We start from the raw sequence: 23,627 nt of genomic DNA on the forward strand, positions 1-23,627 counted from the left end.
TGAAAGGGAAGAACCTACAACCAAGATTACTCTACCTGGCAAGGACCTCATTCAGATTCGATGGAGAAATCAAGAGCGCTACAGAGAAGCAAAAGGTAAGAGAATTCAGCGCCACCAAACCAGCTCTACAACAAATGCTAAAGGAACTTCTCCAAGTGAGAAACACAAGAGAAGAAAAGGACTTACAAAAACAAACCCAAAACGATTAAGAAAATGGTAATAGGAACATACATACCGATAATTACCTTAAACGTGAATGGATTAAATGCTCCAACCAAAAGACACAGGCTCGCTGAATGGATACAAAAGCAAGACCGATATATATGCTGTCTACAAGAGACCCACTTCAGACCTAGGGACACATACAGACTGAAAGTGAGGGGATGGAAAAAGATATTCCATGCAAATGGAAATCAAAAGAGTAGCAATACTCATATCAGATAAAGTAGACTTTAAAATAAAGAATGTTACAACAGACAAGGAAGGACACTACATAATGATCAAGGGATCAATCCAAAAAGAAGATATAACAATTATAAATATATATGCACCCAACACAGGAGCACCTCAATACATAAGACAACTGCTAACAGCTATAAAAGAGGAAATCAACAGTAACACAATAATAGTGGGGGATTTTAACACCTCACTTACACTAATGGACAGATCATCCAAAATGAAAATAAAGAAAGAAACAGAAGCTTTAAATGACACAATAGACCAGATAGATTTAATTGATATTTATAGGACATTCCACCCAAAAACAGCAGATTACACTTTCTTCTCAAGTGCGCATGGAACATTCTCCAGGATAGATCACATCATGGGTCACAAACCAAGCCTCAGTAAAGTTAAGAAAACTGAAACCATGTCAAGCATCTTTTCTGTCCACAATGCTATGAGATTAGAAATCAATTACAGGGGAAAAAACGTAAAAAGCAACAAACACATGGAGGCTAAACAATACGTTACTAAATAACCAAGAGATCACTGAAGAAATCAAAAAATACCTAGAGAAAAATGACAATGAATACATGATGATCCAAAACCTATCGGATGCAGCAAAAGCAGTTCTAAGAGGGAAGTTTATAGCTATACAAGCCTACCTCAAGAAACAAGAAACATCTCAAATAAACAATCTAACCTTACACCTAAAGGAACCAGAGAAAGAAGAACAAACAAAACCCAAAGTAAGCAGAAGGAAAGAAATCATAAAGATCAGAGCAGAAATAAATGAAATAGAAACAAAGAAAACAATAGCAAATATCAATAAAACTAAAAGCTGGTTCTTTGAGAAGATAAACAAAATTGATAAACCATTAGCCATACTCATCAAGAAAATAGGGAGAGGACTCAAATCCATAAAATTAGAAATGAAAAAGGAGAAGTTACAACAGACACTGCAGAAATACAAAGCATCCTAAGAGACTACTACAAGCAACTCTATGCCAATAAAATGGACAACCTAGAAGAAATGGACAAACTCTTAGAAAGGTATAACCTTCCAAGACTGAACCAGAAAGTAATAGAAAATATGAACAGACCAATCACAAGTAATGAAATTGAAACTGTGATTAAAAATCTTCCAATGAACAAAAGTCCAGGACCAGATTGCTTCACAGGTGAATTCTATCAAACTTTTAGAGAAGAGCTAACACCATCCTTCTCAAACTCTTCCAAAAAACTGCAGAGGAAGGAACACTCCCAAACTCATTCTCTGAGGCCACCATCACCCTGATACCAAAAACCAGACAAAGATCCTACAAAAAAAGAAAATTACAGACCAATATCACTGATGAATATAGGTGCAAAAATCCTCAACAAAATACTAGCAAACAGAATCCAACAACACATGAAAAGGATCATACACCATGATCAAGTGGGATTTTTCCCAGGGATGCAAGGATTCTTCAATATACGCAAATCAATCAATGGGATACACCATGTAACAAACTGAAGAATAAAAACCATATGATCATCTCAACAGATGGAGAAAAAGCTTTTGACAAAATTCAACACCCAATTATGATAAAAAACTCTCCAGAAAGTGGGCATAGAGGGAAACTACCTCAACGTAATAAAGGTAGTATACGACAAACCCACAGCAAACATCATTCTCAATGGTGAAAAACTGAAAGCATTTCCTCTAAGATCAGGAACGGACAACGATGTCCACTCTCACCACTATTATTCAACATAGTTTTGGAAGTCCTAGCCACGGCAATCAGAGAAGAAAAAGAAATAAAAGGAATACAAATTGGAAAAGAAGACGTAAAACTGTCACTGTTTACAGATGACATGATACTATACATAGAGAATCCTAAAGATGCCACCAGGAAACTACTAGAGCTAATCTTTGAATGTGGTAAACTTGCAGGATACAAAATGAATGCACAGAAATCTCTTGCATTCCTATAAACTAATAACGAAAAATGTGAAAGAGAAATTAAGGAAACACTCCCATTTGCCATTGCAACAAAAAGAATAAAATACCTAGGAATAAACCTACCAAGGGAGACAAAAGACCTGTATGCAGAAAACTATAAGTGATGAAAAAATTAAAGATGATACCAACAGATGGAGAGATATTCCATGTTCTAGGATTGGAAGAATCAATATTGTGAAAATGACTATACTACCCAAAGCAATCTACAGATTCAATGCAATCCCTATCAAATTACCAATGGCATTTTTTACAGAACTAGAACAAAAAATCTTAAAATTTGTATGGAGACACAAAGAACCCGAATAGCCAAAGCAGTCTTGAGGGAAAAAAAGGAGCTGAAGGAATCAGACTCCTTGACTTCAGACTATACTACAAAGCTACAGTAATCAAGACAATATGGTACTGGCACAAAAACAGTAACATAGATCAATGGAACAAGATAGAAAGCCCAGAGATAAACCCATGTACCTATCGTTAACTAATCTAGGACAAAGGAGGCAAGGATATACAATGGAGAAAAGACAGTCTCTTCAATAAGTGGTGTGGTTAAACTGGACAGCTACATTTAATAGAATGAAATTAGAACACTCCCTAACACCATACACAAAAATAAATTCAAAATGGATTAGAGACCTAAATGTAAGACCAGACACTATAAAAGTCTTAGAGGAAAACATAGGAAGAACATTCTTTGACATAAATCACAGCAAGATCTTTTTTGATCCACCTCCTAGAGTAATGGAAATAAAAACAAAAATAAACAAATGGGACCTAATGAAACTTAAAAGCTTTTGCACAGCAAAGGAAACCATGAGCAAGATGAAAAGACAACCCTCAGAATGAGAGAAGATATTTGCAAGCGAATCAACGGACAAAGGATTAATCTCCAAAATATATAAACAGCTCATGCAGCTCGATTTTAAAAAAACAACCCAATCCAAAAATGGGCACAAGACCTAAATAGACATTTCTCCAAAGCAGACATACAGATGGCCAAGAAGCACATCAAAAGCTGCTCAACATCACTAATTATTAGAGAAATGCAAATCGAAACTACAATGAGGTATCACCTCACACCAGTTAGAATGGGCATCGTCAGAAAATGTACAAACAACAAATGCTGGAGAGGGTGTGGAGAAAAGGGAACCCTCTTGCACTGTTGGTGGGAATGTAAATTGATACAGCCAGTATGGAGAACAGTATGGGGGTTCCTTAAAAAACTAAAAATAGGTCGAAGCAGCCTTTACCATTGAGCCAACCCTTGGAAGAGTCTCCCAGACCCAGCGCCAACATCAGGTGAATGAAAAATAAACGTATGTGTTTTAAAGATTAAAAAAAAAAACTAAAAATAGAATTACCATATGATCCAGCAATCCCACTACTGGGCATATACCCAGAGAAAACCATAATTCAAAAAGACACATGCACCCCAATGTTCATTACAGCACTATTTTCAATAGCCAGGTCATGGAAGCAACCTAAATGCCCACTGACAGACAAATGGATAAAGAAGATGTGGTACATATATACAATGGAATATTACTCAGCCATAAAAAGGAACGAAATGGGGTCATTTGTTGAGACGTGGATGAATCTAGAGACTGTCATACAGAGTTAAGTAAGTCAGAAAGAAAAAAACAAATATCGTATATTAAGGCATGTATGTGGAAACTAGAACAATGGTACAGATGAACCAGTATGCAGGGCAGAAGTTGAGACACAGATGCAGAGAACAAATGTACGGACACCAAGGGGGGAAAGCCATGCGGGGGTGGGGATGGTGGTGTGATGAATTGGGCGATTAGGATTGACTTGTATATACTGATGTGTATAAAATTGATGAGTAATAAGAACCTGCTGTATATAAAAAAAAATTGAATTAAATTTAAAAATTTAAAAGAAAAAAAAAGGAAAAACTAACCACAATAGGGTACCACTTCATACCACCAGACTGGCTAAAATTAAAAAGCCCAACAATACCCAGTTTTGGTGAGAACATGGAGGAACCAGACCTTTCATAGGCTACTGATGTGTATATAAAGTGGTATAACCACTCTGGAAAAACTGCTTGACATTACCTAGTAAATGTCTATTAGACATTAGACTGTTTAAAATGCACATTCCTAGGCTCCATCTTAAATCTAGTCCATCGAAAATACTGGGAGTGTTAAATGCAGCAAAGTTGTTTCTTTAAAAAAAAAGGAAATTTTAAAAAATATTGAGAATGGAGGCTGAGAGTCTCCATTTTACAAAAACGACTCCAGTTTTTTCTATATATTTATGCTCAAGAATTCTGCTTTACACCATATTTAGAGACAGTCCATTCTCTTTTTCCAATTAATTTGCACATTACATTTTACGACTAAAAATTTCTATTAAAATACTTGAAAACCTCGGTAACAGTCAGGATTGAACTTCTGAATAGGATATTTTCTTAAACTATCCAGAATATATAGATGACAAGTCATTATGTTCCATCCTCCCGTAGGGGTAAAAAAAAACAGTAAAAGATAATACAAAAGCATTTTTCAACTGCTTCCTCCTCACAACCCTACAGTGAATTAATCAAGTGTATTAATCAAATGCTTTAATTTTTAAAAAAAATTTATTTATTTATTTATTTTTGGCTGCATCAGGTCTTCATTGCTGTGCGCGGGCTTTTCTCTAGTTGTGGTGAGCAGGGGCTACTCTTCGTTGCGGTGCACGGGCTTCTCTTGTTGTGAAGCACGGGCTCTAGGTGTGAGGGCTTCAGTAGTTGTGGCACGTGGGCTCAGTAGTTGTGGCGCACAGACTTAGTTGCTCCGCAGCATGTGGGATCTTCCCGGGGCTCGAACCCGTGTCCCCTGCATTGGCAGGCGGATTCTTAACCACTACGCCACCAGGGAAGTCCCAAATACTTTAACTTTTAATTGCAAGTAAAGAAAGACAGTGGCATGCCAGGAACAGCAATTAGTTAACGAAATGTACAATGCTGTCAAGGTTCTTTCTACTATATATCCTGAAGACAAGTTTATTATATATCGAAGGAAATTTAAGTAAAGTATAAAATTATACAGCACTATTGAAATGAACTAAGAATTGGATCTTGGCTAGAGGCTAAAAATATTGGTTTTCAATACAAGTTCTGTCATTCATCAGTTAGTTTTCTTCAAGGCAGTCACTGGGTTTCTAAGGTTCTATATCCATCAGTAAAGTAAAATTAACATCATTTCAGAGCAACATTAAGACTATTTGTTATTATAAAACATATACAACATTTGCAATGAAATTTAACCTTAAATGTTTTATTTTGAGTAGTCCTACTTACAAGGCAAAAAAATGAAACTTTAGCTTGAAATTTTAAAAACCAGAATTTAAATATTGTCATTGAAAGTACTTAAAAGTATTTATGGATGATTTTTTCCTTCAATGTCACATCTAGCAATATGTCTTAAATAAAAATTCAGAATATCAAAATCAAAATACCAAAAAGCTTTTCAAGTGCACATTTGCAATTAATAAAAATTTCCTGAAAAAACCCTAGAAGTCTGATATAAGAGAATGGTTTGTTAAATTGTGGTTTATGCCTTTAGACTACAATGTAGTCATTTAAAATTGTTTTCAAAGAATTTTTATGGATGTGAAATGTAATATATAAAAAATCAGGATACAAAACATTCACAATATGTAACTAAATAAAAAAGAAACAATCATGCATTAAAATTAAAAAATAGGGGCTTCCCTGGTGGCGCAGTGGTTGAGAGTCCGCCTGCCGATGCAGGGGACACGGGTTCGTGCCCCGGTCCGGGAAGATCCACATGCCGTGGAGCGGCTGGGCCTGTAAGTCATGGCCGCTGAGCCTGTGCGTCCGGAGCCTGTGCTCCGCAACAGGAGAGGCCACAACAGTGAGAGGCCCGCGTACCGCAAAAAATAAATAAAAATAAACACTATAAAGCGTTACCTTTTTTCTTTGTTTTTGGTTTTACAGATTTATTTTCAAAGAGCAAAAAAACACAAGATAATTTAAGTACAAGTCTAAACAGAGTTACTCTGTCAGTCAGCAATGATGCAGAAATGCATTCTCACTTTCAGACACTCGCCAGCATCTTCTGAGTCTTCTCTCAGTGAAGAAAAAGGGTCTGATATTTTATTCATATACCTCCTCCTTATCTGCAATGTAATCTACAATTTCTTGTGAGCACATTAACTTCCCCACATCTAGATCAGGAATTTCAAACCCAAATTCGTCTTCCATGGTCATGATAATCTCCACTTGGTCCAAACTGTCTAAGCCGAGGTCCTTCATAAAATGGGAATTTACTAAGAGCTTTTCTGGGTCAGTCTTGTCATAGAGTTTCAAGATCTAAAGAACATGGTCCTTGATTCCCTCTAATGTCAAAGGGGGTGCGTCCCTATACTGGTGGCACAGCTGTGTAACTTCACCTGGAACCTGTGCAAGTACAAAGGCCGGCTGCGGAGCCCCAGGCCTCGTCCGGGCCCCCAAGGGGAACAGGGTGGTGCTGAGCGGCAGGGCCGCGGCCAGCGTGGGGAGCCTGGGCAGCGGCGCGAAGGCCGCAGGCAGTCGAAGGACACAGGCGCAAAGGACACGAGCCGCAATGGCTACGCCGACCCAGGATGCACGGCGCTAAAGTGTTACCTCTTGATGGTCAAACTACTTCATGTTCTTCTATATACCTCTGTTCATTCAAACTCTTCTAAACAGGCATAATTTATTATAATTAAAATTAACATGTAAAAACATTTCATATCAACCTCTGTTGTATGTTTAAAATCAAGTAATCAATATTTCTGCATTTCTACTATTATCTTAATTTAAAAATCTACTAAACTCCTACTTAAAAGAGCACAGAAGGGATCCCCTGGCAGTGCAGTGGCTAGGACTCTGGTGCTTTCACTGCTGTGACCCGGGTTCAATTCCTGGTGGGGGAACTAAGATTCCACAAGCTGTGCAGTGGCCAAAAAAAATAAAAAATAAAGAGCATAGGAGTCAAGTTGTATAGGTCTCACCAGCCAAAAATGAAACCATGAATCACGATAATTAACTACAATGTATGTTTAAATTCACTAAGTTCATGAAGAATAAAAGGTATCACCATTTTGCAATATCTAACAGATGTAGGACAGTTACTAACATCACAAAAAGAGAAAATCAGGGATTACGCATCTCCTGATAAAATTATACAATACTATTATATAGTCTTGAAAAAGAAAATGAAACTTTATGTCCTGTATAGCAGCAACAAAATCAATTACTGTGTCTTTACCACTTCAATCTGACTTCCACTAAAGGTAATTAGAATTATGTAATTAATAAAGCTGACTTTAGAAGATACAAATAAAAATTGTGAGCTTACAGAAACTATGCCCTCTTTTGAATTTTTTGTGGGACACCTATAAAAACTGGTTGTAAAATAGGCCACAAAGAAAACCTTACTTAATTCTAACATGTGAATATTATACTAGCCAAGTAGTCTGATTATAATAAAATGTAAATTAGAAAATATTAAACAAGTATAATAAAAAGAAACCAAATCATTTAAAAGCATGCATATGGGGATTTCCCTGGTGGCGCAGTGGTTAAGAATCCGCCTGCCAATTCAGGGGACACGGGTTCCAGCCCTGGTCCACGAGGATCCCACATGCCGCAGAGTAACAAAGCCCGTGCATCACAACCACAGAGCCTAAGCTCTAGAGCCTGCAAGCCACAACTACTGAGCCTGAGTGCCACAACTACTGAAGCCCACACGCCTAGTGCTCCACAAGAGAAGCCACCGCAATGAGAAGCCCGAGCACCACAACGAAGAGTAGCCCCCGCTCGCCGCAACTAGAGAAAGCCCGCACGCAGCAACAAAGACCCAACGCAGCCAAAAAAAGTTTTTTTAATTAAAAAAAAAAAATGCCAATACAGCTTCTCACTGCTAGAAACAGTAAGTGAACAGATTAAATGCAGGGTTTTCTCATAAGCCCACCTCTCCTCTTTTCACTCAATTACCTATTGATTCAAAAAGCATTTCTAGAGCAAATGACATGTACAGCACAAGAGTATGATCCAAATAGTTCCTTTAGGCTGAGAACTCACAATCAGATGTGAGGAGACATGTACTCAGAAAACTAGGTAATATACTGAAGGAGGGGAATAAATGCAGTTTTATCAGAGTTTTGTGATTTTTTTTTTAACCAAAGTTTCATCATACCTAAGTGATTATTGAACCGAATCTTGAAAGAATAGAGAGGTATCATGACGCTGAATAGGAAACTCAAGGTTAAGATAATCTGAGCATTTGGGGAAAGAGGCGGCAAGAGGCACAAAAAACAGCTCTAGGTAGAGGAACACAGAGAGAACAGCAAACTTCTGTGACAAGAAGACACAGCCAAAAGAACACTGCTTGTTCTATTTCCCCTCTAAAAAGTCAAACTGAGGATGAAAAAAGGGGATAGACCAACACAATGGGATTTCCCTGGCGGTCCAGTGGTTAAGACTCCACCCTTCCAATATGCGGGGGTTGGATCCCTGGTCGGGGAACTAAGATCCCACTTGCCGCACAGTGGGGCCAAAACAACAACAAACAAACAAACATGGCTGCTGGTTGGAACGATGGGAACAAAGGTGTTATATAAAGTGGAGGATGTCTTATGTTTCCATGCTAACTTGTTTTGCAATTCCCAACATTATAATCAACTCTGGATAGACAGAATATTTATGGATTTCAACACAGTAGCCAAGCAAGCAGGAACAGCATGGTTCTACAAGTTTGCTGAGAATTCAAACTGCTCTATGTCAGTCCCTTGGGCAAGTCATTTAACCTCCCAGGCATTTGTAAAACCTGGGTTTTCTCACAAGGCTATGGTGATGGATAATTGATGAATGTGCATGAAAGACATTCTGATTTAATTGTTCTAGAATGGGCTTCCACGTACCAGTTGTTTTTTATAACTTTCCCAGATGTCTCACTATGTTTGAGAACCACTGCACCTTAGCAGACTGACTAGAGCACAATATATGCTTTTTAAACTCTGTTAAAATCATTAAAAATATAATACTAATACAGTCTGTTTCAATTTATGTTCTTTAATTACATATGAGGCTAAATACACCTTAAGATATTTGCCTTTAAAAAAATATTTAAAAAAATGGTCAACCCAGAGGATAAACAATGAGTTAAGTGATGGATAATAAGACAATGTTCCTTCAGTATCTGTATCTAGCCATGCTGGAAATCTGTGGATGGTCCCATAAACCTATACATTTTCTTTTTTATTTTTTTTAAACCAATTATAAGTTGCATCCTTGAGACTTGAGAGGAAAATATTATTGGGGGGGGAGATTATTATTATTTTATCAGGAAAGCAGTATATACTTATTTAAATGGTTCAAACAGTACACCAAGCATACAAATTTGAAACTGTTGTCTACAACTGTTAACAGCCTGCATAGTATCCTTCTAGACTTTATTTATATACAAATGTACATATGTATATACTTTATAAAAACATAAATGCGGGGCTTCCCTGGTGGCGCAGTGGTTGAGAATCTGCCTGCTAATGCAGGGGACACGGGTTCGAGCCCTGGTCTGGGAGGATCCCACATGCCGCGGAGCAACTAGGCCCGTGAGCCACAACTACTGAGCCTGCGCATCTGGAGCCTGTGCTCCGCAACAAGAGAGGCCGCGATAGTGAGAGGCCCATGCACCGCGATGAAGAGTGGCCCCCACTTGGCACAACTAGAGAAAGCCCTCGCACAGAAATGAAAACTCAACACAGCAAAAATAAATTAATTAATTAACTCCTACCCCCAACATCTTCTTTAAAAAAAAAAAGAAAAAAAACCCATAAATTCAACGATACTATAGATATTATTTACCACTTAGTTTTTTCACTTAATAGAAAAGTCAAGATGCTGTTCAATGCCTATAAATATGGATTGGCCATATTCTTTTTAATAGCTATCTAATATTCCATTATAAAAATAATGATTTCCTCAATCTTCTCTTTTTAGGCATTTATGTTATTCCTGTTATTTTTTAAAATTACAAATAATATTTAGTAGGTATCTTTGTATTTACATGTTTACACAAGTGTACAAGCATACTGAACAATGAATTCCTAGCTCAAATTGTTTGACATATTGGTGGGGAATATAAAAAACAGAAAATAAGACTTATGTTAAAATTCATTACAGAAATTAATCTCATCCTGAAGCACTGAGTATAAAATGGAATTGGAATGGTATTTTTGCCTGCCTGAGAGGAAAATACTCTTGATGTCCCAATCAAAAGTGCTATCTTTGTCCTCTCTGCCCCTTATAGCTCATACCAAACTTGAGTATTTTTCACATTCTATCTCATACTATAGTTATGTATGTAATACATTATTCTATTTCTTTAGGTGACTGAAATCTACATGGTGGCAGGGACCATGCCTCTGTACCTATTTAACCTTTGGCTCTAACCAGAGATGAAACAAGGTGAACACTGAGAAACATTTTCTCAACTGATTGAATGTATAAGTATACCTTGAGAAATACAGTGATGTAAGTAATTACAAACAGCTCATCAGGGCTAGTTCTATTTAAAAAACAAAACAAAACAAAACAAAACAAAACTCTCCAAACTAACAATAAATATTTGACCAAATTAAACAAATTGACTTTAAAACATTGAGAGGTTTCCAAAACACTGAAAACCAGATGTATCATCTTTACCAAGTGTAGTTACTTCTGATGGAAGGCACTAAACAGAGAGATCTGAGGTCTATGCTTCTCTTTACCCCCATCCACCACAGGCTGAACAACACAAGAGTTCCAGCATATTCTATGTCAGTTATATCCTTTATGACTTACTAAAATTGACAGGACAATTTCTAGAGTAATAAAGTCATTCAATATTAACACCTAATGATGCCTCTGTTCTTTTCCCACTTGCTTCTCTGCTGAGGCATGGATAAGGGGCATTCATTTCTTGAAATGCTTTACTGAGTATCAATTAAGGGCCAGACATGGCAACAGGCAATGGAAACATAAAATAAGTAACAAATGGCCCTAGAGCATGCAGCCTAGAAACGGAGACAGACAACTGATTATTTCAATAAGTTAAAGTCTGAGTAGAGACTTTTAACACTTGTGCTCAATTTGCTCCATCTCTGTTCCCACACATTAAATGGCTTTCTCCAAATTCCTCCGTACCTAACCAAATCCTATCTCAAAGCTCAGCTGCCGTTTCTCCTTCACTGGTAGTCTTCCCAGGCAACACAGCCCAAGGAGCTTTCCTCATTTTGGACACATGGTTAAGAGCAACAGCCCCTGTGTTCAGCAGGGAAATAGGCTGTTACATAACCTCACTAAGACTCATTTCTTCAATGGTAAAATTGGGATAATAAATGTACCTACAGTTAAATGTTTGTGAAAATCAAATGAAATAATGAATATAAAGCCCTTCGCATAGTGCTGGCACATTCTGAGCCCTCAACAAATGGTAGGTAGTATCTATACCACTCATTTAACAATCTATGAATGCTCTCTTGTAAAATCCCTCTGGTTACTGATATTTTTAAACTGTTGCAACTTTTTGTTTCCATCTCTTGTATCTTTATAGCTCAATAAGTAGATGTGGATTATATATCTGTAGTACTGAAAGAAACCTGTAAAATCAGTAGCTTTCAAATTTTTTTGGCCACAACCCACAGTAATAAATACATAATACACTATACACAAACACATATGTATAACTGAAACAAAGGTCATGATCGTTCACCCTTATTACTTCCAAATTCACTCTAATAATGTTAGTCTCATTCAACAAATCAAACCAAACAAAACCACACCCAAACTGGTCAAGACCTACTAAACTGATTTCACAACACTTTGGTCATAACTGAAAACTTGGAAAATTCTCTATAAACATTTATAAATGAACATACAGATAAAATATTATGAGACACTCCAGACAAACAAAAACAAACAAAACACAAAGTGAAAAGGTCTTGGATATTTGTCGGTTAAATTTTGAGTGCTTTTTTTTTTTAAATCACACTTTTTTTTTAAGTCTTTATTGAATTTGTTACAATATTGCTTGTTTTATTATATTTTGGTTTTTTGGCTGCAAGGCATATAGGATCTTAGCTCCCCCTCCAAGGAGCAAAACTGTACCCCGTGCATTGGAGGTGAAGTCTTAACCACTGGATTGCCAGCAACGTCCCTAAATCACACTTCTAAAGCATTACCAAACTGTTAAATACCAACTTTTCTCCTGCCATTCACAAATTAGGGACCTCTGTTTGTTATATGTTGACAGAAATTTGACAACATTTTATTAACTAGGATCTCTGGAAGTAACCTACCTTCCCTTAGAACACAAGCTATGCCAACTAAGCTCTTCAGGAATCTGTCCAAAATATAAGCACTCACATGCATTCATAAAATTTCTTGCTCTAAAAGCTTCTACTTCATCCTTGGCTTAAAAAAGAAAACTGTCATATAGAGAACAAAGTAGTGGTTACCAGTGGGGAAAGGGAAGGGGGAAGGGCAACATACAGGTAGGAGGAGATTAACAGGCACAAACTATTATTTATAAAGTAGGCTATAAGGACATATTGAACAACACAGGGAATATAGCCAACTATATATAAATAAGCAAGATCTTTTTTGACCCACCTCCTAGAGTAATGGAAATAAAAACAATAATAAACAAATGGGACATAATGAAACTTAAAAGCTTTTGCAAAGCAAAGGAAACTACAAACAAGATGAAAAGACAACCCTTAGAATGGGAGAAAATATTTGCAAACGAAGCAATGGAAAAAGGATTAATCTCTAAAATATATAAATAGCTCATGCAGCTCAATATTAAAAAAACAAACAACCCAATCAAAAAATGGGCACAAGACCTAAATAGACATTTCTCCAAAGCAGACATACAGATGGCCAAGAAGCACATGAAAAGCTGGTCAACGTCACTAATTATTACAGAAATACAAATCAAAACTACAATGAGGTATCACCTCACACCAGTTAGGATGGGCATTGTCAGAAAATGTACAAACAACAAATGCTGGAGAGGGTGTGGAGAAAAGGGAACCCTCTTGCACTGTTGGTGGGAATGTAAATTGATACAGCCACTATGGAGTACAGTATGGAGGTTCCTTAAAAAAGTAAAAATAGAATTACCATATGACCCAGCAATCCCACTACTGGGCATATACCCAGAGAAAACCATAATTCAAAAAGACACATGCACCCCAATGTTCTTTGCAGCACTATTTACAATAGCCAAGTCATGGAAGCAACCTAAATGCCCATCGATAGACGAATGGATAAAGAAGATGTGGTACATATATACAATGGAGTATTACTCAGCCATAAAAAGGAACGAAATTGGGTCATTTGTAGAGATGTGGATGGATCTAGAGACTGTCATACGGAGTGAAGTAAGTCAGAAAGGGAAAAACAAATAGCGTATATTAACGCATATATGTGGAACCTAGAAAAATGGTACAGATGTACTGGTTTGCAGGGCAGAAGTAGAGACACAGACGTAGAGAATAAACATATGGACACCAAGGGGGGGGGAAGTGGCCGGGGGGGTGGGGGTGGGGGTGTGATGAATTGGGCGATTGGGATTGACATGTATACACTGTTGTGTATAAAATGGATAACTAATAACAACCTGCTGTATAAAAAAATAAATTAAAAAAGTCTATGTGTTGGAAAAAAGATTATAAAGCATTTTTAATAATATTTTAAGCAACCTCCAACTTACTTGAACTAAAATACTACTCTCAAACTCATTTCACAGCTGCAATGGTGTTAAGTTTTTTCTTAGAAAGGGAAAAAGCCTTTATTATATTTTTTAACTCTAAAATTTAGGGTCTGGGTGCTATGAATAAAGCCAAATTAGCATAAAAAGGTAATGACCACTACCAAAATTTTATGGTTCGTCTATCAGAAAATTGTAGTAATGATACTCTACATTTTTAAACACTAAATATTTAACAATAACAATGACAGATTTATTTTTAAATGAAAATTTCAAACTCCCTGATGCAACCCAAATAATCTGCTCTTTTCTCTAATTAACTTTGTTAAACCCCACTCCCCATACCCTCTCTCTTTGGGTTATGAAACACACCATTCTCTTCCTCAACCAAGTTGCTCCTTCCCTCTTCTTTGGTTAAATATACACTTTCTTTTGAACCCAGTATTAAAACAGATCTCACCCCAAATTCGTTTTCTCCATTTTGACTGTAAAAGTAACAATTCATCAGAAACTGCATAATGCTTTAGTTTACAAGGAACAAAAAAGTTAATTCTAATATTACTGAGTACCTATGAATGTATATACTGCTGCACTAAATGCTGTGGGTGCAGGGAAGGAGAAGTAAATATGGAAGACTCTGACCCCAAGAAAGCTCACAGTAGAGAGAAGATAGGTACACAAAGAATACAAAAGCATGAATAAGGGATCAAGAAAGTGCACTAAAAGGGAAGAAATGCTAAGCAAGGGCCGAATATGGAAGTAGGCAACTTCAGGATTCCAAAGGGGAATATTTATAGTATGTGCTGCTTTTAACATTCCAGTGGCCAGTATCAATGAATACAGAGGATTTTTGTTGTTTTTTTGCTTGCTGTTGCTTTTATTACAATGTCTCAGCTTGCTTTTCACACAGTACAAATGAGATGTTGGTCTAAATTCTCTACAAACGTTAGAGGAAACACATATTTGAATTTTATATTAAAAAATGTGGGAGGTGGGGAGGGAGATTCACTAGAAATGAGTCTCACTTAATAGATAAATAAAGATAACTCCCAGGTTCTACAATGAGAGCAACTGGTTTAGAAGTTGTGTACTTATTTACTAATAAAGGTCCCTTAAAAAACATTAGTGATTTGCCTCTGTTTCACTTCAATTAAGAACACACACTTCAAAGACAATTTGATTTTATAAACACTTCATCAAGAAATTGTTTTTAAGTAATACATTCAGATCTCAAAAGAAAAACACATGGTACTGTTTTACTGTTTTCTAACTGCCTTTCTCGGTGCCTCAATCTATGGCATTAAAACACACCAGTCAGATTGAGAATTTTTTTTAAGTAATGCGCTTAGCATTCATATTTCCTTCCCCCAAATTTCTTGATGGAGTTACGTCTTGCTTGCTCTGTCCTAAATGAACAAAAATGTGCACTAAGAGAAAAAGAACACGCTGGAACTTCCCTGGAGGGCAGAATTCTTTCACTGACATATCCCAAGTGACACAAACAGTGCCCATCCCATACAAGGCACTCACAAAATAATTTGTTCAAAGAGGACTCCTGTCTCTACTACTTTGCATCAAGCTATGTATTAACCTATGAACCTCAGTGTCTTCATTTTTAAAATAGAGATAATTCAAGGGAGTCCTCGTTATCCCAGGATTGATTCTATGTTTCCAAAGTTAAGAGGGGAAGAAAAAGATGTCATAATATGAAAATATTCATTAATGAGCTATTTCTTTTATCTCTGTCCATGAGGTCTGTTTATAGTGAACCTCAGACAAAACAATGCAAATGAAATGGAAACTCAGGAGTAAAATTACAAATTCTGCAAAGAAGCCAACTTCATGAGGTTGATCAAAGTAAGTGTTACTCTTTTAGGTTTGATAATGATATTGGTATTGACTTTTTGTTTAATTCCTTTTCCCTTAAAGATATATACTGGAAATATTTATGAATGAAGAATATGCTTCAAAAAAAAAATGGTTGAAGGGGGTGGTGGTAGGAGACACCTAATTGGCCATGAGTTGGTAACTGTTGAACATGGGTGATGGGTACACCCAGGTTCATTATATTATTCTTTCCTCTCCTGTATATGTTTGACATTTTCCATAATAAAAAAATATTTAAAGCAAAGAAAAAAAGTTAGAAAACTATTCACATCAGAATCACACATATAGTCAATGACAAATGAGACTCAGGCAGAAATAGCCAGTTAACTAGTAAAGAGAAAACTGACAAGGTGTTTTAAAAGAAAGAGAAAGAGACATCCCTGGAAAATGGGAAGAGCCTCAAATATTTAAAAAAATATATGTTTGACATTGCTATGAAAAATCAAACGTGTGTATGTGTAGGGGCAGGGGGTATATGAGAACTCTTTGTACTTTTTGCTCAATTTTGCTCTGAACCTAAACCTACTCTAAAAATTAGTATGTTAGTTAAAAAAAAAAAAACAGAAAAAAGAGTGAAAGATAACTTACTGTGCTGTTCTACAACTTTATCAGAAAATTTGTCTCTCCAAAATCAATCAATTCATGCATTTTGTTTTTTCCTATGGAAAATCAACTTTCTCCCTACAAAATTTTGGGTCCTGTTTTGAGTGTGGCCACTTAAATAACAGAGACAAACCTTTTCTACTACTTTCTCCAACTGGCTCTCACTGATGAATGTGGCAATTTGTCAAGATTTTGAGATTCTTTTACAAATAAAAAGCTTATCTTTATTGTGTACTTCACAATTTCAATACTCAAATATTACTCTATTAAGTACATCATGTTAATAGACAATATTAACACTGAGATTTAGTGGTTAGCATTTTCTTCTTTCTTCTCTAACATAGAAATGATATGGATTTGGGTGCTCCTGTGGTCACATATTGCTCTCCACAAAGGAGGTTAGTGTATTTGATAATGTATATTTTGACTAAACAAGTTTCCAGTGGTTGTATAATCTAATTAAATACATTATGTGGTTTAATCCAATTCCTATCAAGTAAGGCCACGTAATATTCTTAATAATAATTAAACAAGGGAGCTACAGTTTAATTAGCAAATTAATCATTAGCAAATGATTCCTCAGTATAACACAATCGTTTCATTATAATACAATCATTTCATTCACAGCAGAAAATATAACATTTTCACTGAAACAAAGCATCTAAATTTGCTTCATAATAATCCAAACTCACACACTTCACTAAAATCAAAATTCTGCTTTAAAAAAAAAAAACACAAAAGAAAGAAATGATCTAATTTTGTGTTTAAGATTTTGCTTTTATGAAACAATTCGCTGCTAAGTTTTAGGTTTGAAAAACCATGCGTAGTCTACACTCCCACTCTCCAAAAGAGGACTCTAAAGCTAAGAGAGGTTAAGCAAGACCAAGATGATAAGAGTGGCAACACCAGGTACAGATAAACTTCTTCTGACTAGACCTCACTGCCTCTCATGAAAGGCCCAGAAGGACAAGGGAGAAAAAGCGAGCTTCAAGATTACCTTTCTTCAACTCCTTTCATTCTCTACAGAGGCCATACCAGTTACTTACAGATGCCTTTCACTCAGGGTCCAAGAGCTGTCTTAACTGCTGTTTTTCAAAGACCATTTAGTTTGTGCCTCTCTTCTCTAATTTGTTTCCTTGCTTCTTAAAAACTAGTTTCGTGACGTATGATGTCACAAAATCTCATTTCAACAGGCAGTACTAATACTTTAAGCTCTCTGTACAAGAGAGCTTGTATTATATCACAGGGCCAATTTTTAAAGTACACAGAAATAACCCTTCTTCACAGAGATCTGCTAAACAGACCTGCAAGTCTTGAGATAGATTAAAAGATAAGTATAACCATCAAAATGAGATAAAAAGTTAAAAAAAAAAGGGGGGGTGGTTTCTTGAATATCTCCTAAACCAGAACTCTACCCAGTCCTGTGACACCCAGATTAGGGATGTATATACTTCTGGTCGGGGATCCAGTCCCAGTGTCTCTGAACAGCATTTACACTCTGGTCTTCTTTAGGAATGCACTGGATCTGTGCAACTATTTCCAGTAGTTTACAAACTTATCAAACAGTCGTTGGAGAAAGATACACACTGGCTTATTTGAGGCTCTACAGGATAAAAAATAAAATCATAAAATACCAGAGCAGGAGTGTTTCTCAGGAATTATTTACTCCAACTCCCTCATTTCTCTCACAAGTATACTGAAACACATGATTAAAGTAACTTGCCCACAGTCACAGAGCTAGTGGGAGAAATTAGATTTTATTTTCATTACTACTTTCCATTCTTCTACAAAGCACTAAGTATTATCACTACTAAGGTAACTGAGAGCTATCATCACATGTTTTGGCATCATTTAGATGTAAACTTGTGCAACACACACAAGGCTTAAAAACAACAAGCACAACTATAAACAGGTCACCTTAGCATGACTTAGGAGAAAAAATACACCCAAGATCACAACATGTCCCACCAAGTTCAAAATGTCTCATAGCGTAATCCCAAGAATCAGCTTGCAGCATTTAACCACCGTTCCAAAATAAAATTCTATCTGATAGCATTTCTTGCTGGTTACTTAGATATAAATGGTTTGACGTTCGTAGGTTATAAAGCTGTGTAACTGCAATATTGCCCTAAACACCAAGGACTGTCTCCACTGTATTTTTAGCCCTTTCTAGGTACAGATACTTATACCTAAAAGCCAAAAATAATAAATAAACCTCCAGGTGTTAATTTGCCAAGCTTAGTTACAATAAAAATGTCAGAAAACAGTGCTTAACTATGCCTGTGTAGATTCTCCATTAATAAATCCAAACCACATATGCATTCACACACTGGTTTATTTATACACTGTGCATCTAAAAGGAGCTGTTTGTGTCCCCCAAAAAGGTTATTTTCTGAAAAATCTGATCTTGGTGATTAAAATGAGGAATTACTGGAACTGACAAAGTAACTTTATTTTTACTGTGCCCAAGTAACATAAAAACCGAGGAGGCTCACCTGAAAAAACTGTGAATTTTAATAATTTATAAAACATTCTTCTGTTTTAACCAAAAGTGGTTCTTCTCCCTGTTGCACTTCTTTTTACCCAAGTCTCCTATGGATCCTAACACCACAAACTTCTTCAAGCTCTAATCGAGAGGGGAGCTGTTAACCTTGACATAAATTTGGTCACTCTTTGAAAAGGGCAAATTAAGCATTTGAGTTTTGCTCTTTAATTAAAAAGGTAATTAGTGCTACCACCAGCGACAACTGGAGATGAGAAATTTGTTAGAGGCTCCCTAATAATTGGCAGATAAGAATCATCCTGTGAGGAAATGTAGAAAAGACGACTGCATTACAAAACCCTGAGTCATCACCCAGTTCACTCAGCAGATTTGGGTAAACATTAGATAAGTGATTTATGTCTTGTGTGTTCAGCCACCCATACCGACATGCATGAACATACAATGTTACCAGATTTTATGTATAGCCAACCAAACAAGATACAGCAAAATTCTCTTTTAAAAAAGTTCTTCTGACACAGTGAAGATGCCCATCTAGCAAATATGTCTCTAACCTTTCCCCCAACTGTACTCAGTTTCCCCTAATTTCAGTGGCACTGTAGTTTGCAGCCAGTTCATACCAAAAAAAAAAGGTAACAAAAGAAGAATAGAACAACTGAGATTGATTTAGGTAATCTATATTCATCTGAGCAGCTCAAAAATTAACACCAGCCCGATACTAATAACGCCCAGGACAACTTGACAGCTTCCTTCTCTATTTTCCTTAGTATGGCACATTTCCAAAGGAAATGTCATAAAAGGAGCAACATACACTTTCCCGAGGTTGTAAGACTCAACATTCTCAACATTAACGTCTAGTACACAGCCCAAGAATGCGCTGAGGGCTGATTTTAAAACAGTCTTTTCAATCAAACCCACAAAGACTGAGAAGGCCCAAAAAAAAGCAGAACCTAGAAGTTCCCTACGGCCTCCTTCCCATTCAGAAAGTTAATAGACGCGAACTGAGGGATAGGAAGAGGCAGGGACCGTAAGGTAAGAAAAAACTGGAGTCAACACCAGGAAAAGTCGAGTTGTTCGCCCAAAGACGAATCCTCTCTGCTCCCTCCCGCCACCGGCAAAGGTCCAAGGAGGACCCCTGGGGGACCGCTCCTCTCTTTCCCTGCGGGTCCAGTGCCCTCACGCTTCCCCGGGCCCCGAATGTCGGAAGACAACAACCCGAAACCTTGGGGACAAGCAGCTGCGAAGGACATAGAGGGCTGGTGAGAACCAGGGAGATCCCGTAAGAAAGTGGCAGGGAGGAAGCTTGAGTGCTTCCCAGGCTTCCCAGGCTTCGGTCGCGACCCTGGGATGACTGCACAGAAACGATCCGCCCGAACCGGGGCAGAGTTGAGGGTCCAGCGGTCCGGTGCGGACAAAGAGCCTCCCCCCCACCCCCCGCGGACGCCTTCACACCCAAGCCTTTGCCTCCGGCCCATCCTGCAGGCCCCGGCACACTTACGTGGAGAGTTTCCTGGTCCAGAAGAGGCCCCCGGGCCACAACTCTTGGAGCTGCACTGCCCGGCCCAGGTTGCTTTTGATCTGGGCCAGCTGCAAGTCGGACTCGGCGTCCAGCCGCTCGGCGTAGGGCAGCAGCTTGTTGTAGACGATCTCCTTCTGCGGGACGAAGCCTCGCGGGTCTGGACCGGGGCGCCCGCCCGGCTCCAAGGGGTCCCCGCCGCCCGCCCTTTCGGCCGGCTCCATGAGACCAGGACACCCCCCCCAACCCCCTCCCACCCTAACCCTCCCCGGCCCCCACCCCTCTCCGGGCTCCGCCTCCTCCGCGTCGTCGTCGCCCTCGGCCCTATCGCTGGGCCCCCTCCCCTGGCCGGCGCGCTGCTTGCCCCGCGCGGTTCCCGGTTCGTTGGCGGCTGCAGCGGCTGCTCCGCCCGCCCCGCACCAGCTCGGCTGGTGACGCTGCAGCCGCCGGGCCCGGAGGTTCCGGACGAGCCTCAAGTCACTTCCGGGGCGGGGCGGGGCGACGACGTCGGAGGAGACGGCGACGGCGACAGCGACCGTAGGTGCAGCGCCTTCCTGCTGTGGGCCGGGTCGGAGCCCCCATGCCCAGGTCCCACGGGTCGAGCTCGAGGCTGTCCCACCGGAAACTCGAGGCCGAATTCCAAGCTATTGTCCTTCCTCGCGTGGGGTCGCGCGCTACCTGCGTCTGCCCTCGGGAGCGTGTGGTCGCCGTGGCCTCGGACCAGGCGCTCCACGTAGTCCCCCATGCCACGTTCATGGAAAAACCTAGGTACTCTGTCCATGCCACTTGTTGCTGATAGATTTTTTACTGTGTGCCCTTTAAGCCCCCGTCTTTCTGGCATTCTCCTGGCCGCCCTCATTCCAAAGAAAGGGATTCAACAAATTCATTCAACAAATATTAATTGAACTACTGTCTGTCAGACACTCCTTTTAGGCCCTTGAGATGGAAAATTTAAGAGCACCTGGTTTCTGACCTCCTTGGACTTAACAGCCACATGGAGCTATTGACTAGGGAATAAGCAATTACAAGACAATACTGCTCTTAATTGCTAGATAAGTACAGGATGCTTTGGGAACACCTAAAGAGGACTTCAAACTGGAGGGGTGTCAGGTAGTTTCCTAGAAATGATGCATAAAGTTGAGCTTAAGGATTGAGTGCAAATTTTGTTAGGAAAACAAGAGAGGGGAAGGTATATTTCAGCTGGGGGAGAGCTCAGGCTGCAAGCATGCACTCTAGGAATTCAAAGTTTATAATGACTGAAGATTGCTTGCAGAGAGGGGAGTGAAGAATTGAGACTGAGAAGGACATGCTAGGAAGTTTTTAGAGCTTTATCTTAAAGGCAACAGGAAGCGGAAAAATTAAGCATAGCAGTGGCATGATATAATTTACATTTCTGAAGAATCACTCTGGCTTTGTGTGGAGAATGGATTAGAATGGATTAGAACAGACAGAATTGGAAACTGGCAGACCCCTTAAGGAGATGTGACATAATGGTGGGCTGCATGTCAGTTGAAATGATTCGAGAGCTGTTTCAGCAAGAATGGCCTGAGCTTGGTAGTTGATTGGATGTGAAGTGTGAAACAGAGAAGTCAGGATGTCAGATTTCTGGCTTGGGAAACAGAGAGAGAACACAGCAGAAACAGCTATGGAGGCAGAATGCCTAAGGGATGGGAAAATATTTTCTTGTATGGATCAGGAGGGCCATCTAAAAATGGATACGGATTAGCATATAGATGGATTGGAGGGAATGAGATATAGAGTATCATTAAAAGATAAATGGAGGCATATTAAAAATTTTAAGAGTTTATCTGAGCAAAAATTGATTGGAATTGGGCAGCACCAAACCAGAAGTGGTTAGGAGCACCAATAGGAGGCAGGGGAAAGACTTAAAGAAGGTGCAGAAGCAAAGAAAGGAAATTATTTAATTGGCTACAGCTTAAAGCCTAGTTAGCTGTTTGTGATTGGTTGTCCTTAGTGTTTAGATTTCATAATCTTGAGGCATTTACACACTTAGACTTTGGTTTGCTTAAGTAGGCCACCAAAGCATTAGAGCCACCTTAGTCTAATGGCCTCCTTGTTTAATTAGTTTAACTGTATGAAAAGAATAGGGCCCTGAACCAAACTCTAAAAGAACTCCATATTTAGGGATGGATAAAGAAAGAGAGAGACCACAACGAATACTCACAAGAAGCAGTCTGAGAGGTAGGCGTTCTAGAAAAGTGGGCTTTTTAAAAAAGAGTTTTCAGATGGAGGAATTGATTGACTATACCAAAGGTGACTGAGAGGTCAAATGAGATAAGACCTAAGAATGGTTTATTGGAGTTATTGATAAAGCAGATAAGAACAGTTTCAGTGGAGTGTAGGGATGGAAACCAGATTACAGTGACAAAGGATGAGTGGGAAATAAATAGAGACAGCGAAGGTGGACAACATTTTTTGATAGTTTGAGTGGGAAGAACAAGAGAAAAATGTTAGCTGAAATGAAAAGAGGAATTTTTGAAGGTGGGATATGTTATTTATTTATGGCTGTTTTGGGTCTTTGCTGCGCACGGGCTTTCTGTAGTTGCGGTGAGTGGGGGCTCCTCTTCATGTGGTGCACGGGCTTCTCATTGTGGTGGCTTCTCTTGTTGTGGAGCACGGGCTCTAGGCGCACGGGCTTCAGTAGTTGTGTGAAGCTGGGATATGTTTAAATATTGATGAGAAGGCACCAGTGGAGAGACAGGTTGAAGATACGTGGATGAAGATGACAGAGTAGGAGAGAATATGGAGTCATTGGCCCTTAGCAGTAAACCGTACTCTCCTTCCGTTGTCAGAGGAGGAAAGCAGGGGAGAAGAGATGCAAAAGCACAAAGGTTTGGGCTTCCCTGGTGGCGCAGTGGTTGAGAGTCCGCCTGCCGATGCAGGGGACACGGGTTCGTGACCCGG

General features: G+C 38.7%; 1 protein-coding gene and 1 pseudogene across 2 annotated transcripts in view; both read right to left on the bottom strand.

Moving 5' to 3' along the window:
- The window catches only part of PSME4 (proteasome activator subunit 4), a 98,591-nt gene extending 77,652 nt beyond the window's left edge, over positions 1-20,939 (bottom strand). Inside the window, exon 1 of the mRNA XM_082671731.1 lies at positions 20,685-20,939. Coding sequence (XP_082527857.1) covers positions 20,685-20,926 — 242 coding nt within the window. The 5' untranslated portion in view covers positions 20,927-20,939. The remainder of the gene's footprint in view (positions 1-20,684) is intronic.
- LOC309833701 (acyl carrier protein, mitochondrial-like) lies at positions 6,490-8,686 on the bottom strand (annotated as a pseudogene). The gene is made up of 2 exons: positions 8,641-8,686; positions 6,490-7,045 (listed from the first exon to the last, which is right to left on the bottom strand). The product of its transcript is annotated as an acyl carrier protein, mitochondrial-like (transcript).
- Positions 20,940-23,627: the final 2,688 nt, after the last annotated feature.

The sequence above is a fragment of the Grampus griseus genome (genome assembly GCF_964374135.1).
Source record: "Grampus griseus genome assembly, chromosome: 15".
Lineage (NCBI taxonomy): Eukaryota > Metazoa > Chordata > Mammalia > Artiodactyla > Delphinidae > Grampus > Grampus griseus.